The sequence below is a fragment of the Synchiropus splendidus genome, chromosome 1, assembly GCF_027744825.2.
Source record: "Synchiropus splendidus isolate RoL2022-P1 chromosome 1, RoL_Sspl_1.0, whole genome shotgun sequence".
NCBI lineage: Eukaryota > Metazoa > Chordata > Actinopteri > Syngnathiformes > Callionymidae > Synchiropus > Synchiropus splendidus.
Genome location: NC_071334.1, coordinates 64,125,645 through 64,139,258, shown reverse-complemented (window position 1 = coordinate 64,139,258; position 13,614 = coordinate 64,125,645). Strand labels below are relative to the sequence as shown.

At 41.8% G+C, this 13,614-nt stretch overlaps 1 protein-coding gene across 2 annotated transcripts in view; it reads left to right on the top strand.

Annotated features, from left to right (window-relative positions):
* Positions 1–13,614, top strand: part of pard3ba (par-3 family cell polarity regulator beta a) — a 124,098-nt gene that overhangs the window by 36,984 nt on the left and 73,500 nt on the right. For both annotated transcript variants that reach the window (XM_053869492.1, XM_053869493.1), the window contains 5 exons: positions 647–1,083; positions 2,579–2,718; positions 3,292–3,420; positions 10,249–10,434; positions 11,652–11,816. In XM_053869492.1, the coding sequence (XP_053725467.1) occupies positions 647–1,083; positions 2,579–2,718; positions 3,292–3,420; positions 10,249–10,434; positions 11,652–11,816 (1,057 nt within the window). The remainder of the gene's footprint in view (positions 1–646; positions 1,084–2,578; positions 2,719–3,291; positions 3,421–10,248; positions 10,435–11,651; positions 11,817–13,614) is intronic.

Sequence of the window (13,614 nt, the reverse complement as noted above, 5' to 3'; positions counted from 1 at the left end):
TGAGGTGAAGGACATTTTATTTCATCTGCTTAATAAATCAGAATTTTCAGCAACTTTGAACTGTGCTCTGGCTCCTTGTGTGCTTGTGCTTGACAAAGGAGTCCCAGTGACCTTGATCCCTACTGTACCAGCAATTGTACCTACAATTCTTGCGTGCACTGAATGAACATCAAGCACTAGTGTTTCATTCTATGTTTTGTACAAATGGAGCAGTTTTGATCATGTCATTATTAGAAGGTGTTTTTTAGCTTGTTTTTTAACACACAGAAGAAGACGTGTACTTATTTGAGATGTGTACTTATTTCATGCATGCAGCTGAAGTGTTTTTGTCCTGAAATTAAATACTATATTTTACTATTGCACTGGTATCCTTCTACAGGTATACCTCATTGTATAATGACTGAAACTGGCCTGGAAAGCCTACAGGAACTCCATTTAGTATCTCTGATATGTTACCATTATCTTCACTTTCACCTCTTTATTACCCACCAGGTTAGCGAACAGCGTAATCCCCTCAACTGTGTTTGTCAAAGAACCTAATCCAAGCTACACAAAACTATGGAGATATTTATGTGGTTGCTGTTTTCACCACTCTTGCTGCCGTACTAGTGTGTCTCTGTTCAAACCAGAACTTCTCTCTCTGCAGGTCACAGGAGGTGTTCCGCCAGGCCATGTCCTCATCTGTGGTGAATCTGGAAGTCCTCCCTGTCGCCAACAAGCCGCGCTATGAAAAAAGCCTGATTGGTCAGCTTTTCAGTGCGGATGGTAAAGAGCTGAAAGCCAAGAGTCCTATGTTGAATCGTGCTAAAGCTGACTTTCAGCTGGAGCCGAAAATGGAAATGAAAAAAGCTGAATCACGGCCTAAAACTCCAGATGCTTCCCCACCGCCAGTAGAGCATCAACCTGCTCATCAACGTCAAGAACGAATCTCTCCGACTCCTCCTGCCCGAGCAGCAAGCTCGTCCCCCTCTCCAAGGAATCGAAGCGAAAGCCCTCAGAACCGCAAGAGTCCGGTTTTGCCAACTTTGGCAAACATTGCAAACAGAAAGGGCGGCAAGAGGATTAAGATTGACCTGAAGAAAGGTAATTTCAACTGAAAATATGCAGACGTGTCAACATACATTGATATAGTTTTTGTAATGGTGCAACAGCAATTAAGATGGTTTCTTTTTATTTGAAATGATGAATCAGACAAAACGCTCCCAGTGATTGTTTGTAATACAGAATGTGCTTTTATTATTATATAGCTTTTCATTCTAAATTTTATAAGAAAACCAAAAAGTTTAATAGTATGTACTTTCTCCATATTTAGTGGAAGTACATTTCATGAATTGAAAGTACAGTGTTGTTACAATCCTGCGTTTTGTCCCAGCTGTTTGAATTTCCTGTAGTTTATGTCATTGTTGGGAGAATGAAATGCTATAGTTGTGGGCCACTGACAGAAAGGGTGAAATACTGGGATGGGATTTTGGACTCTTAATGTCGTACAAACAAAAATGTGTAGTCTACAAATACTGTTGTCCGAAATATCCTCAAAACTGATTTGGGGATAACATTCTCTCATTGAAGTGTAAAAGTCTAAAAACATGCCATCAATTTGGAAGACTGGATTTCTCCATATTCTCCTCAGGACATTGTCCCAACCCGTTTCCTTTGAATTCCTTTTTTTTGTTATCTCTCATTTCTCCCGAAACACATCACTGCTGGCACACAGATGTGTTGATAGCATTGGAATAGGTTCTTCAGCTGTGAATGGGTTCTGCTCCGGCGGCCGTGTTCCGGTCAAAGCGAATAGATGGGAGGCTGTAATTGGCCCACATGAACACAATCTACAGGTGCTCAGATGAATCCAGGCTCCATGCTCTGTGTCATTGTCACTTTCTTTTCATCCTTCCATCCCTCTTTTGTTTGATTTTTACTTTCTTTGCCCCCTTTCACCTGATGCAAGATCACAGCTGAGGATATTATGGGCTTTCTAATTCCTTCTCCCTTGGCAACAGCCTCTTTCTTCAGGTGATTGACAGGCAGGGAGGTTTGGTGCGCTAATGTAGGGCAGGCAGAGGCTTAGCTCGGAGAACAGATAGCATCGCTCACCGCTTTTTGTATGCCACACCGGCTTTGGTCTCCCTGCGCGCACTGAGCGTGGCACATTTCACTCATGGCTTGGGGCTTGTGAGGCCGTGAAAAAGGAGAGCGTGTGTACCTTCACACACATACACACACTTGTAGCAGACTGGCACAAGGAACATCTTTGTGGAAATCATCCCTGGGGAGGAAAGCTAGAGAAGGGAATTATGTCTCGCAGGTTCCTTCCTCCCATCTTCCCCCTCTGCCTCCTTTCATCAGCCATCGTTAGACCTGCTCACACGTGAAATTAAAGGCAGGGTCTGTCTAATCCTGCTCGTAGAGGGGTCTTCTTGAGAAAACAGGTACTTAGACAGTGCTTATTGTGAGGGAGTGGGGTCATCAGGAAACCAAAGTGACACGTGGTATTTCACTTAAAGAATTGTCCGTCCCTTCTGACCCCCATGATGGTCTCTGTTGTGTAATTGTCCTGTAAATATGTGTCTTCATGCAGGAGCCGAGGGTCTGGGATTCACCGTGGTAACACGAGACTCCTCGGTGCATGGACCAGGACCCATCTTGGTGAAGAATATTCTCCAGCGTGGAGCAGCTGTTAAAGATGGACGCTTGCAGCCCGGTGACCGAATCCTTGAGGTACGACTGACAAGGTCCCCAGCCATGTAATAAACAGCAGCAGGAAGCGGAGATTATCATCATCATCATCATTAAATATGAGGAAATGGCTCTGGAGCATCCTGCTTGTTAAACAGATGACCTAAAAGTTCAATACAGCTGAGGTCATCACCAACATTGACAGTACTGTAGTTACAGTTCTATCTACACTGTAGAGAGTTTGAAGTGGGCATTTCTTCTGATCCAATAGCTTTCTCCTTCTGTTTACGTTCCCCATTATACAGTATATATTGTCTCACTGAGCCACACAGATTCTCCATTGTTAAGGGCCTTTAAGGCCATACAATGTGCCCTGCCATTCATGGCCAGTACATTCTTTTTGTATATAGAATAACAGAAATATCTTAAATATGAGCAGCAAAATAAACCAAAGCTGACTGTGAAAGTAGCCATGTTATGTATGGTTAATTACACAAATCACAAAGTGACGTGACATCAGCTGACAAGCATATTAATGAAATATTTCATATTTTAATCGTGTCAGTTGTGACTCTGCATGGTCAAGTTTGACGTGCTTGATAACTTTGTGTGTAGGTGAACGGAGTGGACATGACCAATCGCAGCCAGGAGGAGCTGGTGGCCATGCTACGCAGCACCAAACAGGGGGAGAGTGTGTCTGTGGTGGTTGCCCGACAGGAGGATATCTTCCTGCCTAGAGAGCTGGTGAGAAGCGCAAACACACATCATCGTTCCCACCGGACTCATAAACCGGGTCATCTTTGGTCTGCTTTTCTTTGATTTACTCTCTTTACCGACGCTTTTGCCGCACCTCTGTTTTTTCAACATTTCCTACACATTGTGCCACTTCTTCCTCCCTGTCTCTCTGAAAGCTCAATGTTGATGCCCTTAACCCATAAACATCCGTGCACGGATGCACACACACCCAGAACACACTCCGGACTTCCTTTCCCTTTCTGGGTTTGTTGACACAGACGTGGTAGAAGTCACTCACATGCCACGGTCCACCCGCAGGAAGCGTGTCAACACGGCCTTGTATGTCGACACGCTAACGGTGCGTTCAGCCATGGTGGCTGGAGAGGTCAGGGTGACTGTAGTCCATCATTGTGGCTGGCACGACAGTATTGATGGGCTTCAGTTTTAATTTGCTTGTCGCAAGTATTCATTTTATTTTCATAGTCCTAATTTGAATTGCCTTGTCATACTTTTTCCTCTCTCTCTTTAGCCATCTTTTTCAAACCAAAACAAACAATTTAAAATGAAATATAAAAATGGGGAAAAATGCAATACATATGCTGACCTCTGATTTGGACACCAATAATGTACAAGAAGACTTGGCTATCATCCCATAATTTATAGTGTACCAGAAATACACAGTGTAAAATTTCAAGTGGAAACAAATTGAACTTTTGGTTAGTAGGAAAACAAAAGTCAATGTAAAATTCACATTTTTTAAATCTAATGTTCTAATGTAAAATTCAATAATTATAGTCTCAAATTTAGTAGAGGCAGAATGACTGTGGCAGAATTTCAATGTCAAATCTTCATGTTAAAACTGTTCTGGCAAATTTGTGCTTTTTTTTTTCAATAAAAACATTTTAAAAAATTCTCAGTCTGACCAGTCGGGTTGAGTTTTACAATGTGAGAGCTTTCAATTTAAAGTTGCTCATGAACCTGATGCGCATTTCAGAAACACAAAACACTGATGTGCTAATAATATCACCAAAACACTAACAAATCAATGGTAAGCCAGGTAATCATTTCAGCCCTGCACTGTATGCTGGGTCAGTCAAGTTTTATATTTATTTCTACTGTGTCTAACTTTCCTGTAAGACCATATCGTTCCACAGGGAATGGAGGCTTGGAGATTTGAATAATTATTCTATCAAATCTACTTAAGGTGGACTGAAGTCTCAGAATTCAGATCTAGGTCACATGCCTTTTGATTGATTATATATTGAAGTGCAACAAGATGTTATTAACCTGGCCACGCTAACGCTGAGCTGGTACGCAGCTCTTCATGTCTGCACTCAGTGAAGACCAAGCTCTTAAGTGCCCCTTTGTCCAGTTTTGTGCCACTCCATATGTACATAATGAAGAGAGTGTGTGTGTATGTACCAGCAGAGAGACATCAAACCGCCTTTGAGCTGCTGGTCGGTGAGATAAGGGCCAGTTCTAACAGGACACCAACGACTTCAGCAGCCTAGATAGAAAAAGCAGTGATGTCTGTCTGGCTTCCATCTTTCTTAAAGTTACTACACTTGAGTGTTAGATGTAGACCGTCAAGCCTCTTCAAAGCTCACTTGTTATGGCCCATTAATGAGGGCAAACTATTTTTGAGGAGCTTGGCTGTTTGAGGAGGATGTGCACTTTTGCGTGTGTGCATGTGATAGAAGAAGTGAGACGGAGTAATTTGCATCAAGGGCATGGTTAAAGTGACTCTTTAAGTGTTATAAGTGCAGCAGCTGATTAAAAAAGAAACAGTATGGAAAATACATCACTAGGTCAGAAGCAGAGATTTCGGACTGCGCTTCAAATGTATTCATGTGACAAAACAATGTTTGTTTGCAACTCAAGTGCGCCACTGAACTGAACATCATCTGTTGTCTGCAGTCTTCGCCCAGTCAAGAATTTTAACTTTGGCTTTGGTGATGACACAGTGTGAATGTGTGAATATGAATGAATTGCTAAACAAAGAAAAAAATCAATCCAAATAAGATGAATCACATATAAACTTCCTTTCTCAGGTGCACTACATCATACACTGTGATCTCACAACCAAAGGATCAATGATGTATGACATTAAATAAGATTGTGATGCTGGACAAAAAAACTTCAGGCTAGTAGCAACATTATTTTATGTGCACTCTGTGCAGCAAAGACTTCGTTCGTCACTGGAGAAATTCCACCCAGATGTATCCAACTTTCTGACTCATATGTTTCAAATGTTAAAGTCCTCTCCGTGATGCAGTAACTCCCTCATGATGATGCTCCGTTTTAAAGGTATTGCTGTATAAAGTTCTCTCTTTACGAGAGCCAAGCCCACTGTTACGTCACAGTGTCCTTGGCTCTGCCTCTAGCGCAGCTCTGAACCCGTATACCTCCTTATCAAGCTGAGCCCTGACTGAGACGAATGTGTTTTGCATCATCAAAGTTCCTCTCCAAGATTGGGTGAATCCCCCCAATGTTAAGAAGCCATGCAAGAGAGGGTTAAAAACAGCAAAATTAGGTTTAATAGTTTGTTTCTTAACCCTCCATAGTGCCATCTATCACTGCTGCTTACTTGTAGATGACTTAAGAGAGAAGTGAAAATTTAACATTGTTATTTTGCTCTCCTGGCGACATGTCTGGCAAAAATTCATGGCGCTGCTTGCCCTGCAATAGACTTATTCAATGCCAGGTGAGACAATTTATTCGTGAAATATAAAGCAAAAGCAACATGACGCCGCAAGCAAATTACCGCTGGGTCAGTAATGAGGCATCGGACTGAGTCTGATGTCTTTGTTCTGCAGACCTTTCTGCTTCTGAGTCTGTGTCAGATTTGATTGTGGCGAAGCACATAATGCTAATGAAAACTCACACGACCTTTATGGCATTTTAGCAGCAGCAACAGAGCAGCAGTCTTATTTCTTACATTGTAAATCCTCCAAATGTTTTATTGGAGAAATAACATTTATTATATCTCTTTAATACACAAGGCTCATGAACCTGCATCCATATTTTTGGGGTTTCATATATTTCCGGCCCATTTTTCCCTCTTACTCAGCAGTTTCAGAATCAGTCATTTGACTAAAAGGGTCATATCTGTAGGCCCTTCATCACAGTCGTGCCAACGTAGCACTGATTTATTCTGTAGTGCTGTAGTGGTCATGTCTTCTCACACCTCTGCTGCGCTGCTGTAGAGGCATTTAGTGAAAGTAGTTGAACTCTTGATTGATTGGGTTGAATGGCTGGCAGTGATGTTTGATGAGCGCAGAGCAAAGGAAGACGGCTGGTCTTGTGTCAAACCTTTCCCAGATTGAACATCTATCCCACAATTGAGAAGTACAATTGCTTCTGATAATGAAAAAGTTCTAATCGCTGTTCCTTCTCTTCAGCACTCTCATTAATAGAGAGTTTCGCTCCAGTGAGTCGCGCAGGGATTTGTTGTGCTGGATTTGTTTTTGGCATGGGGGCGATGAATGTGAGGATGGAGGGGTCACGCGGCACATGCCTGACCCTGGTCCCCCTGTGAGCCCAGGCCACCTCACAGGAAGAAGAGGTCACCTCTGCTGTGTGCTCCTGAGTCAGCTCATCCTCCGTGCATCTCCCTCACTCCTTCCTCCGCTTCCCCTCGCCTCTCTCTTCACTCAATCAGTGGCTTTTCATTGTGAGCTAAAGGTGTGTAGCACTGCTAGTGCAGACATTAAGGCGATTAATTGGCAGCTCGGCAGTGCAGAGATCCCATCTTAATTGAATGTCGCTCTCCTAGCTAATCCCACCGTTTTGAAACCTCCATTTAGAAATCCTCGGCGACAAAAGGCTTTGTGTATAATCGCCATGTATCACCCCCCCTTCACAACCCGCCCCGAGGGAAGGAAAAAAAGCACTTCTTTGTCTCCTCATTTGGGTGCTGAAGAGGGTGATAAGTGTCCCAACTTCGAGTGTGTCACTAACGGTGGAGAGATGAGAGGTCGTAGATTGAAACCAAGAGGTCGCAGCCTCCTCCGGGAATCAATATGCCCTCAAGCCGCCTTTGAGAGTAAGTCCCAGCTTTAGAGGCTTTTTGGACCACCACTGAGATCCATTTACATGTGTAAATAGACTAAAATTAGTGGTGAGCTACAACAAATAAACATGCAGGGTGCTAGGTAACACACTCATTCATGGGTAGTCGTATATAAAGTTGTTTCCGAATATGCCTGTACATTAAAAGTGAATAAATAAAAGACAAAAACAACTATGTTTTTTCCACAGGTACAGCCTCCTTTTGTGCCTTGAGTGGGGACTTTCCAAGTCCGATTCATGCTTATATCTGTGCCACCTAAATGATTCACGAGCCCTGAAACTCCCTGCTAAGTAGGCATCCAGTGCGAGTTCTTTTTTCTAAACCTGCAAACATATTGGAGAAACAGAACATAAACAAAAGCGACCAGGCAGTTACCCAGCAAGGTTTTCGAATTCGTATGGGGAACCAAATGACAGTCAAGAATCTGCCTGTCACTCCGAAATAATGACCCTCCATGTACATCTTTTATTCTCACCGGTGCTCGATCCAACACCTTCATGTAACTCATACAGCTCTCTGATCGGCGTTAATGCGCTTTAACCTGACGCCGACGTCCCTCAAGCTCTGCAGGTGCCTGGACTGAAAAGTGACTCACACTTCGGAACCAAACCTGCTGGCCAGAGGTGCTCCACTGACTGCTTTAATTAAGCAGTGACAGGAAGCGGCACTGAGCACTTCTGACAGAGTCAGGTGACATCTCCAGGGTGCAGGATTTTTTTTTTTCTTTTTTTAAAATTATACCAGGGGACACGTTTGACTCTCAGATTCGTCAACCATGATGAGCGGAAATGTGAGCTCAGTGCGTGAGGGGTCTGATGTAAGACCCTCGCAATGCTGGTGCCAGCCATCAAATGTGACCTGGGTTGAGGAAAAACATTGTCAAACCTTGAGTATCCATGGCAACATCACTGTTTATGCTTCACTAGAGAAATTGAAACAAGACTTGCAGAATTGGTTTGAAATGTAATGCATCTTCATCCTCTCTGTAACTAGCAACTGGTCATGTCATTTGTGCGTCTAATCCAAATGCTGGGATGAGAGCTACACATTTTCAATTCATGTTTGACTTTTATAAAACACCTACCAGACGCTGAAAACTGCTGTAGTGCGTCATGGGACCCATACTGCTTGTTGCCAGTGGACCATTAATATTAAAAACTGCTGTCTGGTTCAACTTCTAAAATGATGGTCATCTTAATATGCAAAGCTGCTCACTGGACTCATGCATCTTTGACATCATCACTTCTCTTTGATAAGTCCTTTGCCATACCCACCCTCTTGGCACCGCGACCCTTGGTGTGCTTTACCATCCATCAGGTTTTAAGAACACCACCTCAGTTTTTGTCTCAAGATGCAAAGGTGAGCGGCATAGTGGTCAGGGGTAAAGAAAGTGTGTGTACCTGAGGGAAGCGTTATTACTTTTAAATGTTCCTGTGTGCTTCCATCCTCTCCCCTCATCTCCTCCACCTCACTCTAGGAGGAGGCATGAAAAGGTTATTATGTTTAGCTTCAAAATGTCTCGCTTGCCGTCTGCTCCTTTCATCTCCAAATGGAATAACCTCTCAACACTTGCTTTATTCCGTAGCTTCCAGACTATCATCTCTCTTTCCCGGATTCAGCAGCTGCACCACACTTCGTCTCATTTTTATTATTTTTTCAATCTCCATTGTGCTTTCTACATGATCAAATTTTTCATCAGCCCACCGTGATAGGCAGCTCCATCACCCACAAAAAGTCAACGTTAACTAAATTCCGTGATCACAGTATATGCCTTTTTAATATTCATATAAATCATATAAAATGTTGTAGCTGACAATATCTGGCTTTTTATTTTAAGAAAACACAATACAGAACATATTGTTGTAAAGGGTTACCAAAAACAAGTTTGTAAGCGCTCATCTATAATGCTATAAGGCTTTATTGAAGCAGTTATGAATGTTCATAATCATGTATGCAAACCTTTGACAAGGTTAATGAAGTGGCAACACATCCTCACTCCCATGACGTAATATATTGACTTTAGGGAAGTCGACTGTCCCCTGCTGACACAGAAGACAGTCTTAAACGTTGCATATTGAGGCTTTAGGTTTTCAATGGAAGCACATATTCTGTGCATCACATTAAAAAAAACAAACAAACAAACAATAAAAAAAAAAGAAAGCGTGCAGATGTAACAACTTCAATTGTTATTTAAAGCCCTTCAAATGTCCTTACGTTTCAGTCTCTGTGACTTTCTGTCTACCGTCAGTAAGGAGGAGATGAGATGTTACAAAAGGTATAATGTCTAACGAAATGTTTATGCAATATATATGTTTAAATTTTGAAACGTGTTTGAATCTTAATACTTAGGAGATTAGATATAAATAAGTCCCTCAGTATTTACCATAATGATTTACAGTGAGGATGGGTTGCAACAACTGCTCAAAAACGTGTAGAAAGTAAATAAAACAACATATACTGTTGACTGAAGAACAAATGATTTTACAATAGGCTTGAAGAAATATGACTGAATAAAACAACTGCCTCTGGTTCGTAGTAGTTCGTTGTAGTCTGTGTGTAGCAAAATGAAGAAGCACCCACTGGAGCTTCTAAAGATACGACTATGTGCAAAAACCAGATCTTAAGTTAATGGTATAATATTAATAACATATTGGATTAAACATGGTTAATGGGTTGTTATTGCTGTTCCACTGAAAACATTTTACCACAGAAGTACGTCCCAGCAGTCTTGACATTAAAACTGTATCATGTCTGTGTTCTTTCAGAAGGGAGAGGAAACTGGCAGTGCCCTGATGGAGGATGGCAGGGAGCAGCTCATGTACGAGATTCCGCTTAATGAAACTGGATCAGCAGGTCTTGGTGTCAGTCTCAAGGGCAACAAGTCCAGAGAGACGGGAGAGGACCTGGGCATCTTTATCAAGTCCATCATCCACGGAGGGGCTGCATATAAGGTAGCAATCAGAGCGTGTGTCTGTGACCATTGTTTACACTTTATATTCATGCAGAAGAAGGTAGAGTGATCAACTTTTTTAATGCAAAAACAATCCCTCACACATTGATCATAACACACATGCATGCTTGTTTCCCTGTCTGTATAAGGTCCGCTCAATGCCTCTCCTCACCTCTTACCCTCAACCTAACCAGAAAAAAAGGCAAATCTTAACCAGGAGTCTTAACCATACCTGAACCAAATTATAATGACCTAGTTATTTAGAAGTTGTAACCTTCAAAATTAGGTTGAACCTTGTTTGAACTGGCGAAACAGCCGTAGCACACACATAGATACACATTATTCAACAAGAAGCACAAAAGTTAAACAATTCTGTTCATGAAACTGTTTACAGCTTCTCGCATTGAAAATACCATTCAATAATAGTAAGTTAGACAGAGAGACACAGACATAAATCTGGCACAGACATAAATTTATAAAGACGTCGATGAGTCGGCGCTTGATGTGTAACTACTGGATGCTCATTGATGGCAGACGTCCTGCGTCGTGCTGGATATTTGGGTCGATGTTTAGATAATTTAACGTGATAAATGAATAAGTTAAGTTGTGTGCCTGCTTGAGTGTATGACTGTGCTCATCCCATTCTTTATTGAGGTCAGTCCAGACGGTGCCTACTTAATGAGTTGGGGTCAGATGTCACGCCTGACCATAATGGACCATTCTGGACTGTGCAGACATTCAATCTTTAGTGCGCGTCTCTTCGTGTGTCGTCGTCTTAATTGGCCCCTTTTTTTTTTAAACCCTTCGCGTCACTTCCCTCATTTGAACCCCTCACTGGCCCTCACCGTATTGGACACTCCTCAGCAAAGTCTCTCAACTGGAAGCTGCTATTTAAAACACTTAGCGTTGATTTAGTGCCCGCAAAGGCAGTTCCATTAGCAGCTGCGGGTATTTATCATAGCATTCGCTAAATTGCTAGCTCTTCAATTTCCTACCTCGCTCTTCACTCCCGCCCCCCTCCCTTTTGGCTTGTCACTTTTTCCTGCTAAATTGCACAAAATCACCATGTTTGCATATTAGAACAAGGACTTCACTCATCAAACACATGTGTATGTTCAATCCCCGACCACAAAGCTTCACCCACCAGGCTGTGCTTGTATTATAAATGTATCATAAAATTGCTTGAGTTGCAAGCGATAATTCCTTTTCTCTTCGCAGGACGGGCGCTTGAGTGTGAACGACCAGCTAATTGCTGTGAATGGCGAGTCACTTCTTAGGAGGTCTAACCATGCTGCCATGGAGACACTGAGAAGATCCATGTCATCAGAAGGAAATGCCCGGGGAACCATCCAGCTTGTCGTTCTGAGAGCTCCCCGACAGCCGGTATGACTCAATGACAGCAGGAAATTGTGAAATACATCATCATCACAGATTTCACTGTGATTCAGGTCTTCATTTATTGAAATTCCAACAGAAAAATAATGTTAGGCCTGTTCGGTTTTCTAGTTCAAGGTCACTGCAGAAATATTATCAGTACTCTTGAGAAATCATAGGCTGGTTGAGTGTATCAGTGGTGTTTTTTCTTGTATAGTGAAGCAGGAAGGTTAAGACACTGACGACAAACCACCACCAACTGGTGTAGCCCTTTACATATGGTCCTATTCAACCATTCATAAAAAATATCCTTGCTCATCGAAACACAAGTGGCTTGTAGCTCCATCTATATAGACATGTAAGAGAATGTTCAGAAAGACCCAAGGTTTTCTGTGCTAAATATGTAAATATGGTAATGCCGTGGTAAGTTGTCTTTTTTTTATTTTAACAGTCGACTAAGCTTCAGGAAATTAAAGTAAAACACTCACTGATGCTGCACAGGTCTGGGAGACACTCAATTTTCAGTTATCGCCATTAGTCGCATTGAGAGAAGGAATGTGTTGGTCTCTGATGCTATTTTCGTCTGTCAATGTGAGTCTTTGGAGAGAAAATTTAGTATCTTTTGTCGGTTTCCTTCTCATGTTTCTTGACAAACAAAACTGTACTCTGCCATAAGTCTCAGACTCATTTCGTACGGCATCACTGTTTGCAATCTTTGAATAGGCCTGTATGAGGAATCGACTGTTTCAAATGTTCTATAGTATATCACATGGTGGTGCAATAAAATGGATAGCAATAATATGGACAACGATAATTCAGAAACGGTCGCAACTGGATGCACAGTTGTGTCTCTCCGAAATCCTCATAATGAACCTCTATATATGACAACACTAATTGTGAGAGTGAAAATTAAGTATGAGCAGAAGATGAAATTTAAATACAAAAAAAAAGACTGTAAATTAAAATCCCCATGTTCAGTGTGGTTTACTCTAGACAGCTGCACTACTCACAACTGATCTTTGCATCATACAGTTTAAGGTCACTCATAAATCCAACACAACCTCAGTCCGTCTCAGTCTATCTAGCTGTCCTTGGAACCATTACGTTTTGACTGACACAAGGACAAGTCAATATGGAAGCAAGTCAGGTAAAGTTCAAACAACAATGAAAGGCACCAATGAGGAGCAAGTATGTGATAAATGAGGACATTAAGAGGACATGTGTAGAAAGAATGTGCAAGGTAGGTTCAGGTGGAAGAGGCTGACCTGCTGTGGCAACCCATGACACCTAGAGCAGATGAACATCAAGAAGACAAAAGTTATGTAGTTATAGTTAAATATGTTTGATTCAACTGAAAACTTAAGTGCTGAACTTTGTAATGAGCTAAGATGGAATCTCACTGTTCCAGAGAAGAGTGGTCCCATGTAACAAACTGTTAAATGTTAATAACAATGTTCAATATTCATTATTCTATTCAGAGAATGTAGGGCAGGATTTCAGATTTTGGTGGCACAGATGTGATCACAAAAAAGGTTTTGACGTTGATGGATTGTCAGCAAAGCATTATGAGGTTAAATATTAATCAGTAACAGCCACAGTTTTAAGATACAAATGAATGACACCGATCGGTCGTCATTTTGTTTCTACACTGACATAATGTGTGATGGTTTATTAAGCAACATGAACACTGCAGGAACTACTTATCGTAGACACACAAGTCACAAGACAGACGTCATCTTAAGGATGTAAGAGAGGGAAAGAGTGATCGTCTTTTTTCTGCCTTCTACTGAATTCAGTAATGTAAATA